The sequence below is a fragment of the Pelodiscus sinensis genome, unplaced genomic scaffold, assembly GCF_049634645.1.
Source record: "Pelodiscus sinensis isolate JC-2024 unplaced genomic scaffold, ASM4963464v1 ctg34, whole genome shotgun sequence".
NCBI lineage: Eukaryota > Metazoa > Chordata > Testudines > Trionychidae > Pelodiscus > Pelodiscus sinensis.
In genome coordinates, this window is record NW_027465849.1 from 7,822,237 (window position 1) to 7,836,358 (window position 14,122).

The 14,122-nt window shown below is 72.2% G+C and overlaps 1 protein-coding gene and 1 long non-coding RNA gene across 2 annotated transcripts; one reads left to right on the plus strand and one right to left on the minus strand.

The window, feature by feature from the left end:
- The first annotated feature begins 1,195 nt into the window (after nt 1-1,195).
- Nucleotides 1,196-13,862, plus strand: LOC102446235 (SH3KBP1-binding protein 1). Its single transcript, XM_075915578.1, is given in 23 exon segments — nt 1,196-1,343; nt 2,461-2,514; nt 3,707-3,752; nt 4,269-4,342; nt 4,662-4,720; nt 5,056-5,136; nt 5,661-5,755; nt 5,757-5,832; nt 6,036-6,126; nt 6,485-6,549; nt 6,552-6,662; nt 7,547-7,569; nt 7,571-7,662; nt 7,781-7,887; nt 9,215-9,331; nt 9,531-9,587; nt 9,590-9,688; nt 9,691-9,699; nt 10,699-10,854; nt 11,418-11,514; nt 11,749-11,927; nt 12,446-12,578; nt 12,740-13,862. Coding segments are annotated over 23 exon segments (2,421 nt in total). The 5' UTR covers nt 1,196-1,275; the 3' UTR covers nt 13,272-13,862.
- LOC142823879 (uncharacterized) lies at nt 6,472-11,403 on the minus strand. Its single transcript, XR_012898952.1, has 3 exons — nt 11,161-11,403; nt 9,517-9,675; nt 6,472-6,606 (listed from the first exon to the last, which is right to left on the minus strand). It is a non-coding gene; the product is annotated as an uncharacterized LOC142823879 (long non-coding RNA).
- Nucleotides 13,863-14,122: the final 260 nt, after the last annotated feature.

Sequence of the window (14,122 nt, forward strand, 5' to 3'; positions counted from 1 at the left end):
CCCCTCCCCGACCCCCACCCCCGCGCCCCGGCTGTGAGCCGCTCCCGCCCCTCCCCGACCCCACCCCCGCGCCCCGGCTGTGAGCCGCTCCCGCCCCTCCCCGACCCCCACCCCCGCGCCCCAGCTGTGAGCCGCTCCCGCCCCTCCCCGACCCCCACCCCCGCGCCCCGGCTGTGAGCCGCTCCCGCCCCTCCCCGACCCCCACCCCTGCGCCCCGGCTGTGAGCCGCTCCCGCCCCTCCCCGACCCCACCCCTGCGCCCCGGCTGTGAGCCGCTCCCGCCCCTCCCCGACCCCCACCCCTGCGCCCCGGCTGTGAGCCGCTCCCGCCCCTCCCCGACCCCCACCCCTGCGCCCCGGCTGTGAGCCGCTCCCGCCCCTCCCCGACCCCACCCCTGCGCCCCGGCTGTGAGCCGCTCCCGCCCCTCCCCGACTCCCACCCCTGCGCCCCGGCTGTGAGCCGCTCCCGCCCCTCCCCGACCCCCACCCCTGCGCCCCGGCTGTGAGCCGCTCCCGCCCCTCCCCGACCCCACCCCTGCGCCCCGGCTGTGAGCCGCTCCCGCCCCTCCCCGACCCCCACCCCCGCGCCCCAGCTGTGAGCCGCTCCCGCCCCTCCCCGACCCCCACCCCCGCGCCCCGGCTGTGAGCCGCTCCCGCCCCTCCCCGACCCCACCCCTGCGCCCCGGCTGTGAGCCGCTCCCGCCCCTCCCCGACCCCACCCCTGCGCCCCGGCTGTGAGCCGCTCCCGCCCCTCCCCGACCCCACCCCCGCGCCCCAGCTGTGAGCCGCTCCCGCCCCTCCCCGACTCCCACCCCCGCGCCCCGGCTGTGAGCCCCCCCCGCCCCTCCCCGACCCCCACCCCCGCGCCCCGGCTGTGAGCCCCCCCGCCCCCCCCCCGACTCTCTGCGCTCTGGTGTGACGGTGTCGCTCGTCCCCTCCACCCTGGTGCACGTAACAAAATTCATTCCACTCCGGGGGGGGCATTAGAAGGCGCCCTGGGCGGAGTCAGGGGTCTCTGAGCGGGGTCAGGAGGGCGGGGGGGGGGAGCTGTCGAGCGCGGTCGGGCCCCTTTAAGGGCGAGGGAGAGGCGGGGCCCCTCGAGGTGGGCGGGCGCGGGGCTCGGCGGGGGCCAATCAGCGCGCGGGGTGGGCGTGTCCCCGGCGGGGGCCAATCAGCGCGCCGGACAGGCGGGCCTGGGTCCCGGCGGGGGCCAATCAGCGCGCGGGGTGGGCGTGTCCCCGGCGGGCGGTGGCGGAAGCGCGGCCCCGGGGCCGGACATGGCGGCGCTGGGCGGGAGCGCGCGGCCGGGCGCGGAGCTGATCCAGCTCAACGTGGGGGGCAAGAGGCGAGCGTGGAGCCCCGCCCCCTGGGATCCCCCTGGAGCCCCTCCGGAGCCCCGCCCCCTGGGGCCCCCCTAGAGCGCCCGGAGCCCCGCCCCCTGGAACCCCCGGAGCCCCGCCCCCTGGGGCCCCCCTGGAACCCCCGGAGCCCCGCCCCCTGGAACCCCTCCGGAGCCCCGCCCCCTGGGGCCCCCCTAGAGCCCCCGGAGCCCCGTCCCCTGGAACCCCCGGAGCCCCGCCCCCCTGGAACCCCCGGAGCCCCGCCCCCTGGAACCCCCGGAGCCCCGCCCCCTGGGGCCCCCCTAGAGCCCCCGGAGCCCCGTCCCCTGGAACCCCCGGAGCCCCGCCCCCTGGAACCCCCGGAGCCCCGCCCCCTGGGGCCCCCCTGGAACCCCCGGAGCCCCGCCCCCTGGGGCCTCCCTAGAGCGCCTGGAGCCCCGCCCCCTGGAACCGCCGGAGCCCTGCCCCCTGGGGCCCCCCTGGAACCCCCGGAGCCCCGCCCCCTGGAACCCCCGGAGCCCTGCCCCCTAGGGCCCCCCTAGAGCGCCCGGAGCCCCGCCCCCTGGAACCCCCGGAGCCCCGCTCCCTGGGATCCCCCTGGGACCCCCGGAGCCCCGCCCCCTGGGATCCCCCTGGAACCCTCGGAGCCCCGCCCCCTGGGGCCCCCCTAGAGCGCCCGGAGCCCCGCCCCCTGGAACCCCCGGAGCCCCGACCCCTAGGACCTCCCTGGAACCCCCGGAGCCCCGCCCCCTGGGACCCCCCTGGAAGCCCCGGAGCCCCGCCCCCTGGGAGCCCCTCACACCGCCCCTGAGCCCTGCCCCCAGGACCCCCCCCAGAACCCCCTGAAACCCCACCCCTTGGACCCGAGCCCCACCCCCTGGAACCGCCTCCCCCGTATTGCCCATCCCTGCCCTCTTGGGACCCTGCCCCCCCCCATCCCTTGAACCCTGGACCTCCCCCGAGCCCTACCCCTAGGACCTGCCAAGTGCTGCCCCCCCCCGTCCCCTTTGAGCCCTGCCCCTGGGGACCCCCAGTCCTGGCCCTCAGGACTTTTGAGCGTCCCTGAGCCCCTGCCCCCCCCAGTACCAGGCCCCACGGGCTCACCCTGCCCTTGCGTTGCAGGTTCAGCACCTCCCGGCAGACCCTGACGTGGATCTCGGACTCCTTCTTCTCCAGGTGATGGCGGAGGAGTGGCCCGGGGCGGGCGGTGCAGCCCCACTGCTCCCTGGCTCTGGGTTCGGGGGGAAGCCTCTGGCCAGGCAGGCTTGTCAGCCACCCAGCGGGGCAGGACTCTGGGGAGCTCGCCTGCTGATCTGTGGGGCTGGGCGAGGCTTTAGTGCCCCCCCAGCCGTGGAGCTGGTCTGTGCCCCACCGCCCCTCATCAGGGCACCTCGCTGGTCCCGTCTGGCCCAGCCTGGTCTGTTCCCCAGGAACCAGTCTGCTCTGAGCCAATACAAGGGACGGGTCCGGAGTGTGGGGGAGCAAAACCTCAATACCAGCCCTTCAGACAAAACCAGGGGGGCCCAAATTAGCTGTTACCACATGAGATTTGGGGGGGGCCTGGTGGCTAGCTCTCCGGAACCACTTTTCTGGCATACTGCCGGCTAGAAAAGCTGACGGGCATTAGGAGCCACTTGGAAAGGGAGCAATAATATGACTGAAAATGGCCTGTCAAAATGTCCAGTCTCGAGCGCTGGGTGCGATCGCCCAGCTCAGAAAGAGCCCTGGGAATAGGCAAAGGTCCCGAAAAGGGTGACAGACGTGGCTGGGGAGGAAGAGCAGCTGTGGGAGGAGAGGTTAGCGAGAGCGGGGCAGGGCTGCTCAGAAAAGAGTCGACGGAGGGGTGGACACGGGGGGCCCACAGACACGACTGGGGTGGAGAGCGACTCAGGACGGGTTGTTTACTTCGTCCCGTAACACACAAGCTGGGGTCACCCAGTGCTGTGAGTAGGCAGCAGGTGTGAGACAAACACAAGGCCAGTCTGCGGAACTCCCTGCCACAGGATGACATGGAGACCAGGAGTATCACTAGGCTCCAAAAAGAGCTAGAGAAGCTGCTGGAGGGCAGGTCTGGGGGCAGCCCCAAGCTCTGGGTATCCCTACCCCTCTACCTGTCAAGCTGGGACTGGCCCCCAGGGGAGGATCACTCGCTAACCGCCCTCCACAGGCTGGACCTTGGCTCTGGCCCCGTCTGGCTGCTAGGCTGTGCCCTGCCCGGAGCTGGTGATGCTTGAGCAGCAGAGTCTGGGGTTCTCCTGGGTGGGGTCCGTGCGGACTCCCGGTGCCTGGGGGCCTGGTGCGGAGCAGGGCCTGGAGGGGCTGCTACGCGGGGGCTCACCACAGCGACCTCCCTCTCTCTCTGCTCCAGCCTCCTGAGCGGCCGCATCTCCACCCTGAAGGATGAGACCGGAGCGGTGAGTGAGTCCTGGGGTGCGGCGTGGGGAGCCCTTGTCTACACAGAGCTCCGGAGCAGCCCCGTGTTTCCAAAGGCCAGCGCCGACTGCAGGGCAGAGCATCTCATGCCGAGCCCCTGCCCCACTCCGTGCCCCCCAGTACCTCCTAGCACAGCCCTGGGGCCAGCCCTGCCGGCTGGAGAGAGCACCCCCTGCTGAGCCCCTGCCTGCTCCCTGCCCCACAGCACCCCCTAGCGCCACCCTGGGGGGCCAGCCCTGCCTGCTGGGGCCACGCCCCTGCTGAGCCCCTGCCTGCCCCACAGCGCCCCCTGCTGAGCCCCTGCCTGCTCCCTGCCCCACAGCGCCCCCTAGCGCCACCCAGGGGGGCCAGCCCTGCCTGCTGGGGCCACGCCCCTGCAGATCCCCTGCGTGCCCCACAGCGCTCCCTAGCCCTGCCCCGTATGCGCTGCTGCTGCCGCCAGGTGACCTGGCTGCTCTGTGGGAGAGTCGCCCCTGACCCACTCTCTGTCCCCCCAGATCTTCATCGACCGAGACCCCACCGTCTTCGCGCCAATTCTCAACTTCCTGCGCACCAAGGAGCTCGACCCCAGGTATGGGGCAGTGGGCGCTGGCACCTGGCCAGGGCCACGGGGCCACCTCAGCCCCAGGGCTAGGGGCAGCAGATCCTTGGGCTGGGCTGTGGGGCATTCCCACCTCGGCCCTTCAACAGTGCCTGCAAGTGGGGGTCTTCCCAGCCTGGGTCAGGCCTGCCAGCAGTGCCAGGGTGGGGTCCTGGCCTGTGCCCCAGGCTGCCAGGGGCGGTGGAAGCTCCAGGCAGATCAGGCCTTGCCGTGCGCTGGGAGCCAGGGGGGCTCTGCCCGGCCGCCGGGCCCTGCTGGGGCCGCCCTGACTGTTCCTGTGTCTGTCCAGGGGCGTCAACATCTCCCTGCTGCTGCATGAAGCCGAGTTCTACGGAATCACCCCGCTGGGTATGGGGGGCAGCTGGGGGATCCGGATCCGGCAGGGGAGGGGGGCAGCTGGGGGGGATCCGGATCCGGCGGGGGAGGGGAGCAGCTGGGGGGATCCGGATCCGGCGGGGGAGGGGAGCAGCTGGGGGATCCGGATCCGGCGGGGGAGGGGGGCAGCTGGGGGGATCAGGATCCGGTGGGGGACGGGAGCAGCTGGAGGACCTGGATCCGGCGGGGGCGGCTGAGGAATTGCCCTGCCAGGCACGGGGAGGAGGGGGAAAGCAGGAGGCTTCCTGCTCGGGGGAGGGGCACATCTGCGGGGTCTCTGCAGCTCACTCCGACCCCTCTCTGCCCAGTTCGGCGCCTGCAGCTGCGAGAAGAGCTGGACCGGTCGGCCTGCGGCAGCGTCCTCTTCAATGGCTACCTGCCCCCGCCAGGTGGGCGCGGCCCTGGGGCCCAGCTCGGGAGGGGCTGGCTACCATGAGGGCATGGAAGGAGACAGACTGGGGGGTGGGCGATGGGTGAGAGGGTGGGGCCACAGGGAGGGGACTGGAGGGGTGGGTGGGGGAGAGGGTGCCCCTGGGGAGGGGCTGATGGGAGGGGCAGGGGACCAATGGGAGGGGGCGGGGCCCTGGGGAGGGACTGCTGGGAGGGGCAGGGGACCAATGGGAGGGGCCGGGGCCCTGGGCAGGGGACCAATGGGAGGGGCCGGGGCCCTGGGCAGGGGACCAATGGGAGGGGGTGGGGCCCTGGGCAGGGGACCAATGAGAGGGGGCGGGGCCCTGGGGAGGGACTGATGGGGGCAGGGGGCGGGGCCTGGGGAGGGACTGATGGGGGCAGGGGGCGGGGCCTGGGGAGGGACTGATGGGGGCAGGGGGCGGGGCCTGGGGAGGGGCCCGGCAGGGCGGACTCAGCTCTCGTGGGTCCCGCCCCGTAACGTGGCCCCTCGTCCCGCCCGCAGTGCTCCCCGCCAAGCGGCGCAACCGGCACAGCATGGCAGGGCTGCAGGTGTCCGCCCGGCTGCCCAGCGCCGCCGAGAGGGCCCCGGTGCGCCTGCAGCAACACCATGCCCCCCAACCTGGGCAACGCCGGGCTGCTGGGCCGCCTGCTGGAGGAGCGGGTCCTTGCACCAGGTACCCGCGGGCCCTGGGGCGGGGCCAGGCCTGGGGGCACAGAGGGGGCCTGGCGGGGACCTGGGCGGCTGGGTTCTTTCCGTCTCTACAAAGGAGTGGGGTCTAGTGGTCAGAGCAAGGGGGCCGGGACAGGGAGTGGGGGCTGCCCGCTCTGTGCTCTCTGAGCTGTACCGGCTTGTCTGGTCTCTGCCCTCCTGCCCCAGGGCCGGCCAGCGACCCCGGCATGGTCCGGATCATCTGCGGGCACCACAACTGGATCGCTGTGGCCTACGCCCAGTTCCTCGTCTGCTACAGGTAACCGCATGGACGTCCTGTCTCCCTGGCAGGGGCCCCTCTGAGAATAGACGCACGGAGCCCCCCCCCCACCCCATCCTGTCCGGAAGAGCCCCCACACAGCACAGAGCCCCCCCATCCCGTCCTGTCGGGGAGAGCCCCCCACACAGTACAGAGCCCCCCATCCCGTCCTGTCAGGGAGAGCCCCCCACACAGCACAGAGCCCCCCCCATCCCCGTCCCATCGGGGAGAGACACCCTCCAGCGTGGAGCTCCCTTGCCCTTGCAGCTCGGAGGCCCTGTCTTCCCGCCCCCCTCGCCCAGCCTGCCGGGGGCTTGCCCCCTGGCTCACCCTGGTCTGACGCCCGCCCTGGCCCCAGGATGAAGGAGACGTCGGGCTGGCAGCAGATCTTCACCAGCCCGCGGCTGGACTGGGCGATCGAGCGGCGGCGCTGAACGCCAGGGTGCTGGGCGAGCAGGACAAGATGGTGGCCGTGGCGTCCTGCAACGAGATCATCCTCTGGGCCCTGCAGGCCGACGGCACAGGCAGCGAGATCGGTGAGGGGGGCCCAGGGTGGGAGGAGCATGGTGAGGGGGGTGGGGCTTAGTGGGGCAATGTGGGAGAGGGAATTCGGGGGAGGCGTGACGGGTGCTGTCCCCCCCCGTGCCGCACACCTGAAATCCGCCCTCTTTCTCGATGGGGCGAGGGGGCCCAGCGTGTCCCCCGGTACCAATCATGGGCGCTGGGGGTGGTGGTGGGGGCTTAGGGAGCTGTCGGGAGCCCCAGAGGGAGGGGCTAGGCGGCCGCGCCCGAGAGCTGACGACACAAGGCGAACACGCCAGCGCAGCTCCGTGCACTAAGCGACTTGGGACGGGCCCGGGGCACCCACCCAGCCCCCCGCTCTCCCTGGGGTGGGCAGCCAGGGAGACTTGACAGCCACGATCCCCCCGGCGCCCTACACAGAGGGCGGGAATCCTTCCCATTGGGCCTCAACTTCCCCTCTGCTCCTGTGGGCAAATAGCATCCAGGATGGGTCCCGGCGTCAGGTGACCGGTCACATGACCTGGCAGGTGCCCCCTCGGCCCGGGAGAACCACTCACGGCACCGGTCGCTGGCCGGGGCTCTGGGCCGTTGGCGTTCCCTACGCGTGGCCTCGGTGCCACGGGGGCGTGGTGCGTGTCCGTGGGCAGCCCAGCCGTGCGCCGCTCTGTCTAACCTCGCCACGGCTATCGGCGCACGCTCCCAGGGCACCTGGCGGGAGCCCCCCAGGAGGGACGTGGGGATGGGAGCGGGGGGGGCTCCAGGGGGTCGGGCTGAGACCCGTCCAGCGGGAGTCCCGGGGAGCTGAGGCCAGCAGGCGGGCAGGTGAGAGTGGCGCAGGCTGGACAGACCTGGGGTCGTGTGGGGTCATGGCCCCCTCACGGCTCCTCTCCCTGGCCAGGCGTGTTCCACCTGGGCGTCCCGGGTGGAGGCGATCTTCTTCGTCGGCAGCCAGCTCATCGCCACCAGCCACTCCGGCAAGATCGGGGTGTGGAACGCCGTCACAAGCACTGGCAGGTGCGCAGGGCCGGGGGCGTGGCTTGGGGGGCAGGGGGTGTGGCTTGGGGCAGGGGGCCGTGGCTTGGGGAGCTGGGGGCAGGGAGGTGTGCGGGGTGCTACGGGCCCCCCTGAGCAGGCTCCCTCTGCCCTGGCAGATCCAGGACGTGGTTCCCATCAGCAGCTACGACGCAGCTGGCACCTTCCTGCTGCTGGGCTGCCACAACGGCTCCATCTACTACGTGGGTGAGCGGGGGCGGGGGTGGCCGGGGGCGGGGGGGGGGGGCGGGGGCGGGGTGGGCACAGCTCAGGGCAGCTGCAGCCTGGGGGGACAGGGCACAGGGGTAGGTGCAGCCCGACAGGACCCAGCGCGGGATGGGGGGCAGGTGCAGCCGGGGGCAGGGTGTTGGGCAGGGCAGGTCTGGGGGGGGTGCAGCTGGGGCAGGGTGTTGGGCAGGTCTGGGGGGGGTGCAGCCGGGGGCAGGGTGTTGGGCAGGTCGGGGGGGGGTGCAGCTCGGGGGCAGGGTGTTGGGCAGGTCTGGGGAGGGGGTGCAGCCGGGGGCAGGGTGTTGGGCAGGGCAGGTCTGGGGAGGGGGGTGCAGCCGGGGGCAGGGTGTTGGGCAGGTCTGGGGGGGGGTGCAGCCGGGGGCAGGGTGTTGGGCAGGTCTGGGGGGGGTGTGCAGCTGGGGGCAGGGTGTTGGGCAGGTCTGGGGGGGGGTGCAGCCGGGGGCAGGGTGTTGGGCAGGTCTGGGGGGGGTGCAGCCGGGGGCAGGGTGTTGGGCAGCTCTGGGGGGGGGTGCAGCTGGGGGCAGGGTGTTGGGCAGGTCTGGGGGGGGGTGCAGCCGGGGGCAGGGTGTTGGGCAGGTCTGGGGGGGGTGCAGCCGGGGGCAGGGTGTTGGGCAGGGCAGGTCTGGGGGGGGGGTGCAGCTGGGGGCAGGGTGTTGGGCAGGTCTGGGGGGGGGTGCAGCCGGGGGCAGGGTGTTGGGCAGGTCTGGGGGGGGGGTGCAGCTGGGGGCAGGGTGTTGGGCAGGTCTGGGGGGGTGCAGCTGGGGGCAGGGTGTTGGGCAGGTCTGGGGGGGTGCAGCTGGGGGCAGGGTGTTGGGCAGGTCTGGGGGGGTGCAGCTGGGGCAGGGTGTTGGGCAGGTCTGGGGGGGGTGCAGCCGGGGGCAGGGTGTTGGGCAGGGCAGGTCTGGGGGGGGGGGTGCAGCTGGGGGCAGGATGTTGGGGCAGGTCTGGGGGGGGGTGCAGCCCGGGGCAGGGTGTTGGGCAGGTCTGGGGGGGGGTGCAGCTGGGGGCAGGGTGTTGGGCAGGTCTGGGGGGGGGTGCAGCTGCTCGCCCGGAAGCCCCAGGGCTGGCTCTGTGGGCCAGGCAGGGGCGCAGGAATCCGACAGATGCTGCAGCAGGGCAGGGGTGGGGGCGGGTCTGGAAACGGCCCCTGGGTCCCAGGCCAGTGCACTAACCACTAGGCTGGTGCTGATGCCCCATGACCTCAGATGGGCACGTCTCCTGCGGGTGGGGCGGGGGCTGGGGCTGCGCTGACCCCCCCCCCGTCCTTCCCCCCCCCCCCCCCCAGACGTGCAGAAGTTCCCGCTGCGCATGAAGGACACCGACCTGCTGGTGACGGAGCTGTACCGCGACCCCTCGGAAGACGCCATCACTGCCCTCAGCGTCTACCTCACCCCCAAGACCAGTAAGTGCCCCTGGGCCCTTGGCCCCACCCCCAGCCCTGCTGCTCTGGGTTCAGCCCCGCTCTCCAGAGGGGAATAGGCCTGGCTCGTTAGTCGTTAGCAGAACCCTGGAGCCCCCCCCACCCCCCCCACCCCGGTGCAGCATTTGAGGCCTCCCCTCCCCTCCCCGTGGCCCTCGCTGGCTCACCTGGGGCCCCGCAGGCGAGAGCGGGAACTGGATCGAGATCGCCTACGGCACCAGCTCGGGGACAGTGCGGGTGACGTGCAGCACCCGGAGACCGTGGGCTCGGGGCCCCAGCTCTTCCAGACCTTCACCGTGCACCGCAGCCCCGTCACCAGGATCATGCTGTCCGAGAAGCACTCATCTCAGGTAGGGGCTACCCCCAGCTGGGCAAGGGGCTGGTGGGTGGGCGTGAGGGGCAGCGGCAGGGCTGGGGCGTGGCCCAGGGCTGGGGGCAGGGACTGCGGGGTGGGAGTGAGGAGCACTGGCAGGGCTGGGGGCAGGGGATGGGGAGTGATGGGTACCACCAGCGCTAGTGGGTCGGGAGTGAGGGGCACCACCAGGGCTGGGGGGGGCAGGGGCTGTGGGTCGGGAGTGAGGGGCACCGCCAGCGCTGGGGGGGGCAGGGGCTGTGGGTCGGGAGTGAGGGGCACTGCCAGGGCTGGGGGGGGGGCAGGGGCTGTGGGTCGGGAGTGAGGGGCACCGCCAGGGCTGGGGGGGGCAGGGGCTGTGGGTCGGGAGTGAGGGGCACCGCCAGGGCTGGGGGGGGCAGGGGCTGTGGGTCGGGAGTGAGGGGCACCGCCAGGGCTGGGGGGGGGCAGGGGCTGTGGGTCGGGAGTGAGGGGTACCGCCAGGGCTGGGGGGGGGCAGGGGCTGTGGGTCGGGAGTGAGGGGCACCGCCAGGGCTGGGGGGGGCAGGGGCTGTGGGTCGGGAGTGAGGGGCACCGCCAGGGCTGGGGGGGGCAGGGGCTGTGGGTCGGGAGTGAGGGGCACCGCCAGGGCTGGGGGGGGGCAGGGGCTGTGGGTCGGGAGTGAGGGGCACCGCCAGCGCTGGGGGGGGGCAGGGGCTGTGGGTCAGGAGTGAGGGGCACCGCCAGGGCTGGGGGGGGGCAGGGGCTGTGGGTCGGGAGTGAGGGGCACCGCCAGGGCTGGGGGGGGGCAGGGGCTGTGGGTCGGGAGTGAGGGGCACCGCCAGCGCTGGGGGGGGCAGGGGCTGTGGGTCGGGAGTGAGGGGCACCGCCAGGGCTGGGCCCAGTTCCAGCTGTCCTCGTTTCCCGTACGTGTGTGGGGGCGTCAGGCCATGAAGGTGGGGGAGGCGGCGCTGGGGGGCCTTTGGCGAAGGACTCACTCCCCCCCCTCCCCGCCCAGTCTGCGCCGACAACAACCACGTCCGCACCTGGACGGTGACGCGGTTCCGCGGCATGATCTCCACGCAGCCCGGCTCCACCCCCCTGGCCTCCTTCAAAGTCCTGTCCCTGGAGGACATCGACGGGCACGGGGGGCTCAGTGCCGGCACCGCCATCGGTGGGTGAGGCGGGGAAGGGGGTGGAGCCAGGGGTGGGGCGACTGCTGGGGGCGGGGCCAGTAGCTCACAGGGGTGGGGCTAATGATGCTGTGGGAAGGGGGAGGGGCAGGGTGACGGGGGGGGGGGGGGGTGACGATGCTGGGGGAGGTATTACAGCCTCACCGGTCTGGGGCCCTCGTGTTGCTCTGTACGGTTCCTGGGGAGCCCCGTTCAGTGCTGGGCAGTTTGGCCTCCTGGGACCGCCCTGTGCCATGGGCCCCCAGCGGCCTGCACCCCCCATCCACAACCCCACAGGCCTTGCTCACCGCTCCCTGGGGTCCCCCCTCCTCAGGCTGTTGTCCACGGCTGCCAGGCGTGGTCCCTGCGACAACAAACGCTGCCACCACTTTGTTATGCAGGCAGCCCATGGGGAAACCGAGGCACGCACACGCTAGTCGTGTCAAACGTTGGGGGCAGCGCCAGGGATGGGTGACAGTGCAGGGGGGCGGTCCGTGGCTCTAGCGAATAGGGAGGTGTGCCCCCACGCTCCAGGCTGGTGGCGCTAACCGGCGGCTCTCGGCAGGGCCCTTCGGGGAGCGGGACGACCAGCAGGTTTTCATCCAGAAGGTGGTTCCTGATGCCAGCCAGGTCTTCGTGCGTCTCTCCTCCACTGGCAAGAGGTGCTTGGGGGTGCCGGAACCTGGGCCGAGGGGCTGGCTGCGGGGAGGGGGAGGGGATCGTGCGCCTCGCTGGCACTGGGCACCGCATTGGGCAGGGCGGCCCGGTGGTGGTAGAGCCCCAAGGGAGGGGTGACGGGGCTCCGCTGGTCTCCGAGGGCAGGCTGCGGCAGAGCCGGGGGGGGGATAGAAGCCAGGTGTCCTGGCCCCCAACCCCTGCTCTGGCCCCCGTCCCAGGATCTGCGAGGTGCGCTCCGTGGACGGCACGGCCATCACCTCCTTCACAGTGCACGAGTGCGAGGGCTCCAGCCGCATCGGCTCCCGGCCGCGCCGCTACCTCTTCACGGGCCACGCCAACGGCAGCGTCCAGATGTGGGACCTAACCACAGCCATGGAGATGCTGGGCAAGCCGCCAGGTACCCTGTCGCCATGGCAACCCAGGGATTGACCCCGCCTATCTCTTGTCGCCCTGGGAACCTAGAGATTGAGCCCGCCCATCTCTTGTCGTCATGGGAACCCAGGGATTGACCCCGCCTATCTCTTGTCACCCTGGGAACCTAGAGATTGAGCCCGCCCATCTCTTGTCGTCATGGGAACCTAGGGATTGACCCCTCCCATCCTGCTCATCGCCATGGGAGCCTAGGGATTGACCCCACCCATCCTGCTCGTCGCCATGGGAGCCTAGGGATTGACGCCCCCCATCCTGCTCGTTGCCATGGGAACCCAGGGATTGACCCCCCCCATCCTGCTCGTTGCCATGGGAACCCAGGGATTGACCCCCATCCTGCTCGTTGCCATGGGAACCCAGGGATTAACCCCTCCCATCCCTCCTGTCGTCATGGGAATCCAGGGACTGACCCCTCTTGCCCGGCCCTGTGCGATGCTCTGTCCCCCCCGACTCCTGCCTGACCCACACCTGCTCCCTCCCTTTCAGAAGCAGGGGGCCTGTCGGAGGAGGAGCTGCTGCAGCAGCTGGAGCAGTGCGACCTGGCCCTGGCGCGCACCCCGGAAATGAGCCCAGCAAGCTCCCTGGCTCATCCCAGCACCCCCCGGGCCTCCGTTTCCAGGTACTGCGCCCCGGGAAGCTGGAGCGCCTGGCTGCCTGACCTCACACCCTGGCACCTCGCCGTGGGGCTGCCAGCCCCTTGGGCACCCTGACTGGCTCCCGCCAGGCTGCCCAGGGCCCACGAGGGGCTACCCAGTTCACACCCATCCCTCCTCTCCACAGCCTCCAGTCCCAGGGGAGCGACGGCGCCCGAGACAAGCCTGCCAAGGGGGCTGGCAGCTCCGGGTTCCTGCTGAGCCCTCCCCGGAGTCTGCCGCTGTCCAGAGCCCGCGAGGGCCCCTTCCTGGTATTGACAGCCAGCCAGAGCTCCCTGACCCATGGCGACAGCCCCACTCTGGAGCAATGCCCCCGGCGCCCGGCAGAGGGCCCGGACAGTGACCCCCGGGCTCCCCACGGGCTGCGGGGCGGGGGCAGCTTTGTCGAGCGGTGCCATGAGCTGGCCCGTAGCTCTGGGCTGGAGGGCAGGCGGCCAGAGCCGGACTTGGGGCGTCTTGGGGCAAAGGGCAAAACTCTGCTCCGTGCCCCCACCATGCCGGGCCGCAGGCCCCCTGGGGCCAGCCCCACCCCCTCCGTCAGGACTTTGCCCCCCGCCCTTCCAGCGCCTGGCTCCTCCTCCCCCTCGGCGGCCAGCGAAGCCAGCCCCATCATCCCTCTGGTGGCACCCAAAGCCCAGCTCAACGAGACCTCATTTTAACTCCTGCCTGCCTCAGGACGCCCCACTGCTGCCCCCTCGCCGGCAGCCCAAGGCTCTGGCTGGCAGGGACTGACTCACCACAGAGGCCTTATGCTCGCTGCCCCACAGACTGCTCCGCACGTGCAGCCGGCTCCAGCGCTCTGGAGTCACCCGTGTTCCTGCTGTGTGCCCTGGGGGCATCCTGCGCTCGCAGCCTGCTCCACCCACGCTGGCCCCGGCCGGGCTCTGGCTCGCTGCCCCAGGCGGGGCACAGCCTGAAGCCGCCGGCGGGCTCCTGCCCCCCTTCTCAAGCCAAAGGCCCTTGTGGGTGATAAAGGGGGGCCCAGGGGCCAATACACCTCCATTGCCCGCGCTCTGCCTGCCTGTGTGTGTCTGGGGGGCGGGCGGGCTCCCCAGCAGCAGCTCCCTCCCTGACTGGCCTGCATGGAGCCTCGTGGGGCAGGCCCAAACCCCACACCGGCCCCAGGTGTTATTGGGGGACACAGAGGCCCTGGTGGCTCGCACCCTGTGGAAGGGGGAGCACTGGGGGGTGAGTGTCTGAGCAGGGGAAGATGGTATATTCGGGGGGTGCCTGGCCCTGGGCTCTTTCATCTGCTTGAATTGCTGGGGACCCTCCCCCCCCCCCCGTGTGTGTGTGAGACAGCTGCAAGAGCTGGTGACATCCTCAAATAACCCCCCATCTGCTGCCACATCCCCCTGGACTAAGCCCACCCTCTGACGTGGCACCCAGAGGGGCGTTGCACTGCTAAGGGTCCCCGGGTGGGGCAGTGTCTGTCCATTCGCCTGGGCTGTGCAAGGTGACAGCCAAAGGGCCAGGCCTGGCCATTCTCACCAAGGTGGATGCGGTTCGG